The 13,503-nt window shown below is 38.3% G+C and overlaps 1 protein-coding gene across 50 annotated transcripts in view; it reads left to right on the plus strand.

The window, feature by feature from the left end:
- CDKAL1 (CDK5 regulatory subunit associated protein 1 like 1) overlaps window positions 1-13,503 on the plus strand; it is a 951,913-nt gene that overhangs the window by 181,977 nt on the left and 756,433 nt on the right. For all 50 annotated transcript variants that reach the window (XR_014809698.1, XR_014809711.1, XR_014809714.1 and 47 more), the window contains one exon: window positions 9,349-9,397. Coding sequence is in view for 22 of the 50 variants with exons in the window: in XM_005665623.4 (XP_005665680.2) it covers window positions 9,349-9,397 (49 nt within the window). In the remaining 28 variants the exon portion in view is untranslated. The remainder of the gene's footprint in view (window positions 1-9,348; window positions 9,398-13,503) is intronic.

Genomic DNA, 13,503 nt, shown 5'->3' on the forward strand with positions numbered 1-13,503 from the left:
CATTTATAGAGGTAGGGACTTTCCTTAACAGCTTAAAGAAAAGTTTTTTAGAGAGAAAAATATGTTTTACAGAGAAGTCAGTATTGACCTGCCAAGTGCTGGTTATTGGATAAAACTATTATAGTAAAGGTGAAATTTTGAACATATATTTAATGGAAAAGGCTTTTTATAATATAGTTCTTAACAGGAAAAGACTTTTTTTTTTCTCTTTTAAAGATTGATAGAGTTTTTAGGAGGCTTTACAATTTTAGTCTGCTATTTCCTAATTAGAATGATAATGACAGGATGTCCTAGTTTACTTATATATTTATATGCCATCAAAATTAGGAGAGCTAATGAGGGAGTTCCTCTGTATCTGTGTTGATGTGTATCTAGAATGTATTAACCTTCATTACTCCTGAAAAGATTTGAAGTGTCTTGGGATAAAATCAAGAGATAATAATTAAAAAAAAAATTAGCCAAATTCGTGTAACATGAAAAAGACACACCAAGTCATGGAGAAATGTGAATAGTCTTTGCATAGTTTTCAGTAGAATTAGCCTGGATGATGCTATTGAAATTGTTCTATTAATCCTACAATCCTTTCCTTTTGTAGGTAGAACAAAATCTAAACAGCATAGCATGAGCTACAAAGTCTCATGTAATCTTTGTCCTCTAATTATCTGACCTCATCTCCTACCTTGGTGCCTCTCATTCGCCATTCTTTCTGTCTCTCAGCCCTTGTGTGTACTCTTCCCTTTGGAGGTTCACATTGATGCTTCTGTCTCATGGTTCAGGTCCCAGCATTAATGCTGACTGTTCAGAGGTTTGCCTGGACCACTGTAACATAATTGCTCTCTCCACCTCCAGCCATTCCCAGGTTCCACTGTCTTCATAGCATCTATCGTGATTAGGAAATGAACATTTCTGTTTGTTTACCTGTTTGTTTGCCCCAACTAGACTGTAAGTTCCATGAAGCAAGGACTGGGTTTTTTTCACCATTGTACCCCCAGTGCCTGGAACAGTCGTAGTTGGTTGGTGCTTCATAGATAGTTGTCAAGTGAATGCATGCATGGCATTGGTGATTTAACAGGGCAGTTTGGGGGAATAGTTGTTGCCTGAGTCACTTGAAAGTCCAGGTTCACTTGGATAGCTTTTTGTGATTATGAAGTAATGATCTCTGTGTGTAAAGGAAGAGGGGAAGTCATGAAATACACTCCCTCTGTGCCATTCCTAGATAAGATAAACTGAGAGTATTTGCAAGAATTTAGCAGGATATCCTCTGCCTTAGTTCCCTCAGCCTAGGAAATAACAATAAGCATCTATTGCCAAGGAGTGTTGTGAGGATTCAAAGTGATGGTGCTTAGAGCACATTAACACAGAGCTTAGGGCGTGGTAATTGTTCCAGAAATGTTAACTATCATGGTGTTATTACTAGTCAGTAACTTGTCTAGTTGCTGTTTGCTCAGAAAAGAGGATACTTCAGGTGGATACTAAAGCAGAGCCTCTGACTACAGGATGCTATCAGTTTGTTCCCTGACTTGCCCTTTTGCATTTTTTTTTTTTTTTTTTTTTAGCCTAGTTGGCAAAATTGTTTGAGGTGTGTATTCATTTCCTAGAGCTGCCTTAACAAATCACCGCAAACTGGGTGGCTGTCTTAGCCATACTCTAAACATGCACTTTCCAGTATGGTTGCCAATAGCCACAGATGATTATTTGAATTAATTAAAATTAAAATTCAGTTCCTCAGTCACAGGCACATTTCAAGTATGTAGTAACCACATATGGTTGGCGGCTACCATGTTGGACAGCCCAGCATGTAAACATTTCCGTCCTTGTAGAAAGGTCTCTTGGTTAGCACTGCTCTAAACAATTAGGAAACTCCAGAATAGCTCTTTTATTTGCTTTAGGTGACTTTTGTATGGGTTTGTTTCTTCAATATGCGTTTAGTTATAAATTTGGAGTATTTCATAATAGCTGAATAAAATATTTTTATGGGTTTCTTTTAGAAGTTCTGCAGCAGAATGACTCATTAATATTATTTATGAATTGTTTATTCACCAGCTCCTTTCTTCATTGTCAAGAACATATGGAGTCAGTAATAGAACATACTGCATGTCTTTTTTTTCCTGTATATTTATAACTAAGTGCCTGAAGGACATAAGATACTGTTTTATTTATTTTATTTGAATTATATGCCAGAGACTAAGCTCTTGTGTATTCAGGGCTACAATTTATAGTATTAATTAAGAACAGCTTTCCTTTTCTCCCCAGAATGAATTCAATGTAGTCTTCATTCCTGTATGGGAATCTTGAGTTTGTTCTCACTCATGACTGTTTTTTCTTCTCCCCCACCTCCCACCCACCTAACCTCTCTCTCTCCTCCCTTAATTTCCCTTCCCCGAATCTCCTTTTTGTTTCTTTGCCATCTCCTCCTCTTTCCTTTTTTTCTTCTACCATTTCCTCTAGTGACTCCTTACTAGAAATGGGAACGACACAACATTTTCTTTAAAGCATTTAATGAACAGCTTCTCCTTTGCTTTTTTTGTAATCAAATGCTTTTCTTCCTTTTTCTTAAAATTTAGTAGAAGCTTCCTTTTGAAGTCCTGGAGTTTCCCCACACCACTCAGTGATTACTTTTCAGATATAGGCAATATCTATTCTTCTGCTGTAAGAGCAAGTGTGATAATCACGTACTTTTTAAAAATCAGAGGGTATATTTTCAGCAGTATATATTTAAGTAGATTCGATGTGACCAGTAGGGTAAACGAAAATCTTTATGTCTTCAACACTGACACGCTTAAACTTTTATTTTGACATCATTTCACACTCACAGAAAAGTTGCAAAAATAATTAATGTCGGGAACTGCCGTTGTGGAGCAGCGGAAACAAATCCGACTAGTGCCCATGAGGATACGGGTTCAATCCCTCACCTCGCTCAGTGGGTTGGGGATCTGCCGTAAGCTGTGGTGTAGGTTGCAGATGCAGCTCAGATCTGGTGTTGCTCTGGCTGTGGTATAGGCTGGCAGCTGTAGCTCCTATTTGACTCCTAGCCTGGAAACTTCCATATGCTGAGGATGTGGCCCTAAAGAAAAAAAAAATAACTTCTACCATTTACCCAGATTCCCCAACTATTAGTGTTTATACATACATATTTTTTCCAATCCTTTTAGTAGTGAGATATAAATATGATGCCCTTTACTTTTAAATATCCTTATGTTTAGAAGTTCCCATTGTGTCTCAGCTGGTTAAGGACTCGATGATGTCTCTGTGAGAACATGGGTCTGATCCTGGGCCTCGTTCCTTGGGTTTAGGATCTGGCGTAGGTTGCAGATGCTGCTTGGATCTGGTGTTGCCATGGCTGTGACGTAGGACCGAGTGAAGCTCTGATTCGCCCTCTGGCCCTGGAACTTCCATATGCTGTAGTTACTCAGACCTTGTTAATTGTCCCAGTAACGTCCTTTATAAGAAAAGATCCCAGATCCGTTGCATTCACTTGTCAGGTCACTTAAGTCTCCTTTAATTGGAACATTTCCTCAGTTACTCCTTGAGTTTCATGACCTTTTCATTGGAACATTTAACCACCCTTAACTTTTTTTATGGGGGAGGGGTGGTGATATTAACAGCCTTCTTAAGATGTAATTCAAACCCCATTTAAAGTGTGTAATTCGATGGTTTTTAGTATATTCACAGAGTTATGTGACTATCACTACAGTTGGGTTTTTTTTTCCTTTTCTTTTTTTTTTTTTGCTTTTTAGGGCCACACCTGTGGCATGGAAGTTCCCAGGCCAGAGGTCAAATTGCAGCTGTATCTGCCAGCCTATGCCACAGCAACACGGGGGATCTGAGCCATGTCTGCGACCTACACTGCAGCTCATAGCAACACCAGATCCTTAACCACTGAGTGAGGCCAGGGAGCAAACCCACATCCTCATGGAAACTAGTTGGGTTCTTAACCTACTGAGCCACCACGGGAGCTCCCATTACAATCAATTTTAAAACAATTTCATCACACTAAAAAGAAACATAGTGCTCCTTAGCAATCCCTCTCATTTCTTTCACTACCTGTCCATAGGTAGTCAAGAATATACTTTGTCTCTGAGGATTTCCCAATTCTGGTTATTTCATATGTGTGGAATCAAATAATACTTTTCTTTTTTTGCCTCTGGCCTCTTTCCTTTAGAATAATGCTTTAACATTATTACTGCTTCATTCTCCTTTATGATTCACTGATAATTCCTTGTATGGCTGTACCACCTCTTCTTTATCTGTTCATCAGCAGTTGGGACTTGGGCTGTTTCTACCTTTTGTATATTATAAATAATGCTATGACTTTGTGTGCAATGCTGTGTCTGTGTGTGGACCTATGTTCTCAGTTCTCTTGGGTATACACCTAGAATTGGAATTGCTGGATCATACGGTTTAACCGTTTGAGGACCTGCCAGAGTGGTTTCCAAAGCAGCAGCACCATTTAATTACATTCCCACTAACAATGTGATGGGGTACCAATTTCTCCATATTCTTGCCCACACTTGTTACTGTCTGTCTTTTTGATTATAGCCATCCCAGTGGGTAGGAAGTAGTGTCTCATGGTTAAATACACGTAACATAAAATTTACTGTCTTCGGAGTGCCCCTTGTGGTTCAGCAGGTTATGAGCCCGACTAGTATCTATGAGGATGCAGGTTCGATCCCTTGCCTTGCTCAGTGGGTTAAGGATCCAGTGTTGCTGTGAGCTGTGGTGTAGATCACAGACGTGGCTCTGATCCAGCATTGTTCTGGCTGTGTGTAGGCCAGCAACTGTGGCAACTGTGGCAACTGCAACTCCCATTCAACCCTTAGCCTGGGAACTTCCATATGCCGCAGGTGCAGCCCTAAGAAGGAAAAAGAAAGGATATTTACACTGCTGTGCAAAGATCACCACCATCCATCTCCAGAATGCTTTCATCTTTTCAAACTGAAAATTTATGAACATTACATAATAATTCCCTGTTGCTGCCATTGTGGTTTTAAGTTGCATTCTGTGGTTGGCTAATGAAGTTGAACATCTTTTCATGTGCTTATTGGCCATTCATATATACTCCTTGGAGAAGTGTCTTTTCAGATCTTTTGCCATTTTTTATTTTTTCAATATTTTATTGATGTATAGTTGACTTACATGTTGTGTTAGTTTTAGGTGTACAGCAAAGTGAATCAGTTATACATGTACATATATCCAGTCTTTCTGAGATTCTTTTCCCATATAGATGATTAGAGAATATCGAGTTCCCTGGACTGTACAGTAGGTCCTTGTTAGTTATCTGTCTTATATGTGATAGTGTGTATATGTTAGTATGTGTGAACATGTTCATTTTTAAGTGGTTTATTTGTCTTTTTATTGAGTTGGAGGAGTGCTTTATATATTTTAGATTTGGGTCTCCTATCAGGTATATGATTTGCAAATTTTCTCCCATTTTTTATGTTGTTTTGTTATTTTCTTGGTAGTGTCCTTTGATGCACCAAGAGGTTCTAATTTGGATGATGTTCAGTTTGCCCTTCTTCTTTCATTGCTCATGCTTTTGATGTAATATTAAGAAAACAGAGTTTTATACGGAGTTCATCTAGATTTATGGCTGTGTTTTCTTCCAAGAATTTTATAGTTTTAGCCTACCCTCAAGTTTTTAACCTTTCAGTTGCTCCCTCTGCATACTGCTCTGACTCTCATCCACGGGCACTGCTTCTTATTCATTCCATGTGTTGAGATTGGGTGAAGTTCTCCCTTTGAATTATTTTATCTCCAACTGCAGAAGGAAGCATTTTTGTTTTGGTTTCATCATTGCATTATTTCATATTGTTCTTTTATTCTGTCCTGATATGTTGGTCATTCACCTACATTCACTGGGAAATTTGATCAACTCTCCCTTATCCTACCCAAGTTTCTAATGTGGTGGAGAGTTCAAGTGTCCATATGTATTGTCTCACCAACTCTCTAACCTCTGACTTTATTACTTCTTAGCTCCACTGATTATCACCTTTATCTTGTTTCAACAACTTGTTCTCATGACTGCGTCTTGGACCTTGCTAGTCTTCACACATACTCAGTGCCAGTGTCTGTACTCTGTTATAACCTCCTATGCTTTTCTCCCTTTCTCTCACTCTCTCCTCCCTCCCTCTTTCCTACCGTCTCTTTCTTCCTTCCTTCCTCCAACTCTAAGCCACTTTATTTCTCCTTCCTGGCTCTTCTTCTTTCTCTGTCTAAGTTTCGTCTTAGCCAAAATGCAGAGTTAATTGCCTTTTTTCCATATCCTTCGAGTTCATCCTATAAATCTCGAAGTGGAGTTTTCCAGACTTTTGAGCCTTCCTGGCATATGCTAGATGTTTAATAAATGATGAGAGAATGAATGACTGATGGAGTGAACAGACCTTGGAGCAGTCCATTTAACTGTTGAGTCTTCCATGAGAACTGCTGGGCCCTGAGAAAAATTACATGGTGGAGTCACTGTTAAAAATTCATGGTATATAATTTCAACTGGTATCTCAATACTGTCTGGCAGTTTTTACACATTTCCAGTCTTCACTTCTTTTAACGGGTTAAACTTTTAGTAGGTATTTTAAACATCAGCTGTTCTTTATTAACAATATGCTTTCTCACTTATAGCAGATGAAATTGCTTCTTGCTTCACTGAGAAAAGTTGAGGCCACGAGATGGGAGACTTGCTTGATAACCTCCCTGACTTCAACGAGAGTGCTCTTACCTGTTTCCCTGTTTCCGAGGAAGATGACTTGGCCCCGCTCCCATTCTGGGCTTGTGTCTCTACCTGTGTTTTGGATTTTAACCCTCTCTACCTCCTGAGGAACCTAGCTCCATGACTTATTTCTTTTGTCTTCAATTCCTTTCTGTCTATGGCCTTTTCCCCCTTAGCCTGTAAACTTTAAAAAAGGAAAGGAAAAAGGAAAGACAGGATTAAATATACCAGCACACTTATGCTTTTTTTTTTTTTTACTACCAGGAGTCCTCTTCCTCTTCATTCTACCCAGCTTTTTGTAAGATTTGCTTGTATCAGCTATGACCACTTTCTTATTTATGATTGATTAATGCTGAACTGTCTCCCAAGTTCATTAGCCCCCCCCTTATTGTAAGATAAGGCATAGCCATTTTAGTCTTTATGTTACTTGTTATTTCTGTAGAGACACTGTTGTCTACTTCTTCCTCTTTGAACTGTTATCCTTGCTTTGATTGTATTCTGTAAGGAAGTCATGTGGATTCTCTTAATAAAACCAGAGCCTAATGGCTCCAGTGGTTCTGGTGGACATGGACATATCCATCTACAGTTAGGTGAGATTTACTTTGCCTTTGACAACTTCTCAATAATTATTGCTACTGCTACTATCTTGCTGAACGGAGTGGTCATAGGCAGAGCTGCATTCAAATATATTCTCACAAATCTTCCTTTATTTCTGTAAGGCCAAAGGAGTACTTCCAAGAGATTTGCCATTGCATTTTTTTGGGACTGCATCTGTGGCATACAAAAATCCCTGAGCCAGGGATGGAACCTGTGCTATGGAGGCAGCCAGAGCCACAGCAGTGACAACTGCCTGATCCTTAACCTACTGAACTAGCAGGGAATTTTTTTTTTTTTTTTTTTTTTTTTTTTTGGTCTTTTTGCCATTTCTAAGGCCGCTCCCTCGGCATATGGAGGTTCCCAGGCTAGGGGTTGAATTGGAGCTGTAGCTGCCAGCCTACACCAGAGCTACAGCAATATGGGATCTGAGCCGAGCCTGCACCTACACCACAGCTCACGGCAACGCTGGATCCTTAACCCACTAAGCAAGGCTAGGGATCAAACCCACAACCTCATGGTTCCTAGTCAGATTTGTTAACCACTATGCCAAGATGGGAACTCCAATAAAATGTTTTTAAAAGATTCTTTTTGTCTCAACTGAGTTCATTGTAATGTTGTATAACAATGAAAGATTAGGAATAACAAAAATGTCCATCAAGAGGATAATAAAGAATGTATTATGTTATTATGTATGTATGAGATACTAGGCACTTAGTAAAATGAAACAGACCTATATGTATTGATATAAAGAAAAAAGTTGGAGTTCTGTCATGGCTCAGTGGTTAACGAATCCGACTAGGAACCATGAGGTTGTGGGTTTGATCCCTGGCCTTGCCCAGTGGGTTAAGGATCTGGCGTTGCCGTGAGCTGTGGTGTAGGTTGCACACCTGGCTCAGATCTGGTGTTGCTGTAGCTCTGGCGTAGGCCAGCGGCTTCAGCTCCTATTAGACCCCTAGGCTGGGAACCTCCATATGCCGCGGATGTGGCCCTAGAAAAAGACAAAAAAAAAAAAAAAAAGTCAAGGGACGGGCCTATTATTTTATCTGTCATAATTCGTTAAGGAAAAAACCCTATGGAACACGACTAGGTATAAATGTTTAACACTAGAAAGTACCTTGGTATCTATCCATCAAGCCATTATGAGTGATTTCATCTGAGGAGTGGAAATGGAGAATGTTATGACTTTATTTCTTTTTATATTTCTATTTTGTGATAAAACAGTAATGATATTGAGGATTGTAAAAGTAGAAGGAATATCAACTTTTTACCTGTTCTTACTCGTCTTCCTCTCCTTCCTCTAGCTTCTTGGACTACAATCTTTGCTTTTTTCATTTTCCTTCTAAACTCTAGCCACTCTAACTCAATCTCTTAGTGAACGTCTATCTTAATCCTGTTTATCCCTCAGGAATCACCTTTGGTTCCTTGAGATGCATTCCTGGATTACTCGGATATATTTTATTACCTTCCTCTGTGTTCCCATGGCACCCTGGGAAATCTTTCTTAGTCACTGGTGTCTAGGGCAGGAGCTGTTATTTGATTTTGTATTCTGTGAACCTGAGCAGAGTACCGTGCACATGGTAGAAATTCATTAAAAGGCATTTCGGTGTTAAAATAATAAAGCATAAAATTTAGAGTAGATCTTCTTAATACCGGCAGGTCCTTTTGTGCAGGTTGTCATATTTTGCTATTTTTCTTGAAGCTCTGTGTGAAGAGACATGTTTTAATTAAATTTCAGTTTATATCTCAGGATGTGTTGAGTTTATATTGATAGGCTATCCTAACAGAACTCCAGGCAATTTATTTAAATATGATTTATTTAACATGATTTCTTTAATTATAATTGGAGAACAGGAGAATGATAATTTCATACTTCATTGTAACCCAAAACAATGCAGGATATTTTGTATAATATCTCCAAATGCATTAATTAAAGAAAACCTGCATTTATGTGCTTTGAAAATGTGTTATGTTGAATCAAGCAGAAGGATAAACAAAAATTAATGTTTCTTCATGTAAATTGCTTGTTTAACAGTTTGTTTTCTTTTTAGGTTCAACAGATAGATCGAGTGGTAGAAGTTGTGGAGGAAACAATTAAAGGTAATTGGTGAAAGTGAGATAAGCACATTATGTATTATTTGAACTGTATTATAAAAATACTACTTAGGTAACATTTGTTAAGCATTTTTATGAAAGTTATCTTTGGTCAAAATCATAAAATTTTGTCCTTGACTGCTTTGTGCATTGACCATTCCAATATAGGAGGCATATACTTGGTTGGCTTATAAATGAGGTCAAGTCATAGTCTTTTTAAAACAAAAAAAATCTTATTTTTATTTTAGTGTAAAATAGCTTTAGTTTGAAGTTCAGATCAGGAAGACAATTTAATCAATTTTAGAATAAAGTTATGCTTCTATTTGCATTGTTTTTCCTGGGATATAATTGACATTTTATGTTTTTATATCACATAATCATTTGTAGCTATCCTTTCTGAAAGTACTTTTAACAGTAGTATTCAATTTTTCTTTTTCTTTTTTCTTTTTTTTTTTTTTTTTTTTGCTTTTTAGGGCCATACCTGCAGCATATGGAGGTTCCCAGGGTAGGGATCTAATTGGAGTTGTTGCCGCTGGCCTATGCCACAGCCACACAATGCCAGATCTGAGCCACGTCTGCGACCTACACCACACTCACGGCAACGCTGGATCTTTAACCTACTCAGCCAGGCCAGGGATCGAACCCGCAACCTCATGGGTTCAACCTAGTTGAATTTGTTTCTTCCGTGTCATGACAGGAACTCCAGTATTCAATTTTGTTTCTTCTCCTTGTATAATTTTTGTAGTTACACCAGAAAATAGAATTATGCTTTGACTGCTTCATTAGCCAGTGTTCCTTGAAACAGATTTTTATTGAAGCCACTGAAGAATAAACAATTCTTAATTCTGTGGCTTAATTTTAAAATATTTATTGTCTACTCTTCTGTTAGAGTAGTACAAATGAAAACTGATGAAATGATACTAAAATAAGTTAAATGGATTAAGGTTCTCACTTAATTTTTTTTTTTTGTCTTTTTGCTATTTCTTTGGGCCACTCCTGCGGCATATGGAGGTTCCCAGGCTAGGGGACTAATTGGAGCCGTAGCCTCTGGCCTACGCCAGAGCCACAGCAACGCGGGATCCGAGCTGCGTCTGCAACCTACACCACAGCTCACGGCAATGCCGGATCATTAACCCACTGAGCAAGGGCGGGGACCGAACCCTCAACCTCATGGTTCCTAGTGGGATTGTTAACCACTGCGCCATGACGGGAACTCCCTCACTTAAATTTTTAACCATTTTTAGAGAAAAAACCTACTACATGGAGACTAAACAACATGCTACTAAAAAACCTACTACATGGAGACTAAACAACATGCTACTAAAAAACCAATGGGTCAATGAGGAAATCAAAAAGGAAATTAAAAACTACCTTGAAACAAATGATAATGAAGACACAACCTCTCAAAATCTATGGGATGCTGCGAAAGCAGTGCTCAGAGGGAAGTTTATAGCAATACAGGCCTTTCTCAAAAAAGAAGAAAGATCCCAAATTGACAACTTAACCCTCCACCTAAATGAATTAGAAAAAGAAGAACAAAAAAGTCCTAAAGTCAGCAGAAGGAAGGAAATTACAAAGATCAAAGAAGAAATCAATAAAATAGAGACTCAAAAAACAATAGAGAAAATTAATAAAACCAAGAGCTGGTTCTTTGAAAAGGTGAACAAAATTGACAAACCCCTGGCCAGACTCACTAAAAAGAGGAGAGAAAGAACCCAAATCACCAAAATTATAAATGAAAAAGGAGAAATCACAACGGATACAGCAGAAATACAAAAAACCATAAGAGAATACTATGAACAACTATACGGCCACAAGTTTGACAGTCTGGAAGAAATGGACAATTTTCTAGAATCTTACAGCCTGCCAAAACTGAATCAAGCAGAAACAGACCAACTGAACAGACCGATCACTAGAAATGAAATTGAAGAGGTCATAAAATCACTCCCTACAAATAAAAGTCCAGGACCAGATGGCTTCACAGGTGAATTCTATCAAACATATAAAGAGGAATTGGTGCCCATCCTCCTTAAACTCTTTCAAAAGGTTGAAGAAGAAGAAATACTCCCAAAGACATTCTATGATGCCACCATCACCCTCATTCCAAAACCAGGCAGAGATACCACCAAAAAAGAAAACTATCGCCCAATATCATTGATGAATATAGATGCAAAAATTCTCAACAAAATCTTAGCCAACCGAATCCAACAACATACCAAAAAAATTATACACCATGACCAGGTTGGGTTCATCCCAGGTTCACAAGGATGGTTCAATATACGCAAATCAATCAGCATCATACACCACGTTAACAAAAAAAAGTCAAAAATCATATGATCATCTCAATAGATGCAGAAAAAGCATTTGACAAAGTTCAACATCCATTTATGATCAAGACCCTCGCCAAAGTGGGTATAGAGGGAACATTCCTGAATATAATCAAAGCCATTTATGATAAACCCACAGCAAATATAATCCTCAATGGGGAAAAACTGAAAGCCTTCTCACTCAAATCTGGAACAAGACAGGGATGCCCACTCTCACCACTGCTCTTCAACATAGTTTTGGAAGTCCTAGCCACAGCAATTAGACAAACAAAAGAAATAAAAGGCATCCATATAGGAAGAGAAGAGATCAAACTGTCACTGTATGCAGATGATATGATACTATACCTAGAAAACCCTAAGGACTCAACCCCAAAACTCCTTGAACTGATTAATAAATTCAGCAAAGTGGCAGGATATAAGATTAACATTCAGAAGTCAGTTGCATTTCTGTATACCAGCAATGAAACATTAGAAAAGGAATACAAAAATACGATACCTTTTAAAATTGTACCTCACAAAATCAAATACCTCGGAATACACCTGACCAAGGAGGTAAAGGACCTATATGCCGAGAACTATAAAACTTTAATCAAAGAAATCAAAGAAGATGTAAAGAAATGGAAAGATATTCCATGTTCCTGGATTGGAAAAATCAATATTGTAAAAATGGCCATACTACCCAAAGCAATCTACAGATTCAAGGCAATCCCTATCAAATAACCCATGACATTTTTCACAGAACTAGAACAAACAATCCAAACATTTATATGGAACCACAAAAGACCCAGAATCGCCAAAGCAATCCTGAGAAACAAAAACCAAGCAGGAGGCATAACTCTCCCAGACTTCAAGAAATACTACAAAGCCACAGTCATCAAAACAGTGTGGTATTGGTACCAAAACAGACAGAGAGACCAATGGAACAGAATAGAGAATCTGGAAATAAACCCTGACACCTACGGTCAATTAATCTTTGACAAGGGAGGCAAGAACATAAAATGGGAAAAAGAAAGTCTATTCAGCAAGCATTGCTGGGAAACCTGGACAGCTGCATGCAAAGCAATGAAACGAGAACACACCCTCAGACCATGCACAAAAATAAACTCCAAATGGCTGGAAGACTTAAATATACGACAGGACACCATCAAACTCCTAGAAGAAAACATAGGCAAAACACTCTCTGACATCAACATCATGAATATTTTCTCAGGTCAGTCTCCCAAAGCAATAGAAATTAGAGCAAAAAGAAACCCATGGGACCTCATCAAACTGAAAAGCTTTTGCACAGCAAAGGAAACCCAAAAGAAAACAAAAAGACAACTTACAGAATGGGAGAAAATAGTTTCAAATGATGCAACTGACAAGGGCTTAATCTCTAGAATATACAAACAACTTATACAACCCAAGAGCAAAAAAACCAATCAATCAATGGAAAAATGGGCAAAAGACCTGAATAGACATTTCTCCAAAGAAGATATACAGATGGCCAACAAACACATGAAAAAATGCTCAACATCGCTGATTATAAGAGAAATGCAAATCAAAACTACCATGAGATACCACCTCACACCAGTCAGAATGGCCATCATTAATAAATCCACAAATAACAAGTGCTGGAGGGGCTGTGGAGAAAAGGGAACCCTCCTGCACTGTTGGTGGGAATGTAAACTGGTACAGCCACTATGGAGAACAGTCTGGAGATACCTTAGAAATCTATCCATAGAACTTCCATATGACCCCGCAATCCCACTCTTGGGCATCTATCCGGACAAAGCTCTACTTAAA

This window comes from Sus scrofa, chromosome 7, assembly GCF_054392235.1.
Source record: "Sus scrofa isolate SSC_HxYL_T2T_F1_AM1 chromosome 7, Sscrofa_HxYL_maternal_Yorkshire_Landrace_v2.0, whole genome shotgun sequence".
Lineage (NCBI taxonomy): Eukaryota > Metazoa > Chordata > Mammalia > Artiodactyla > Suidae > Sus > Sus scrofa.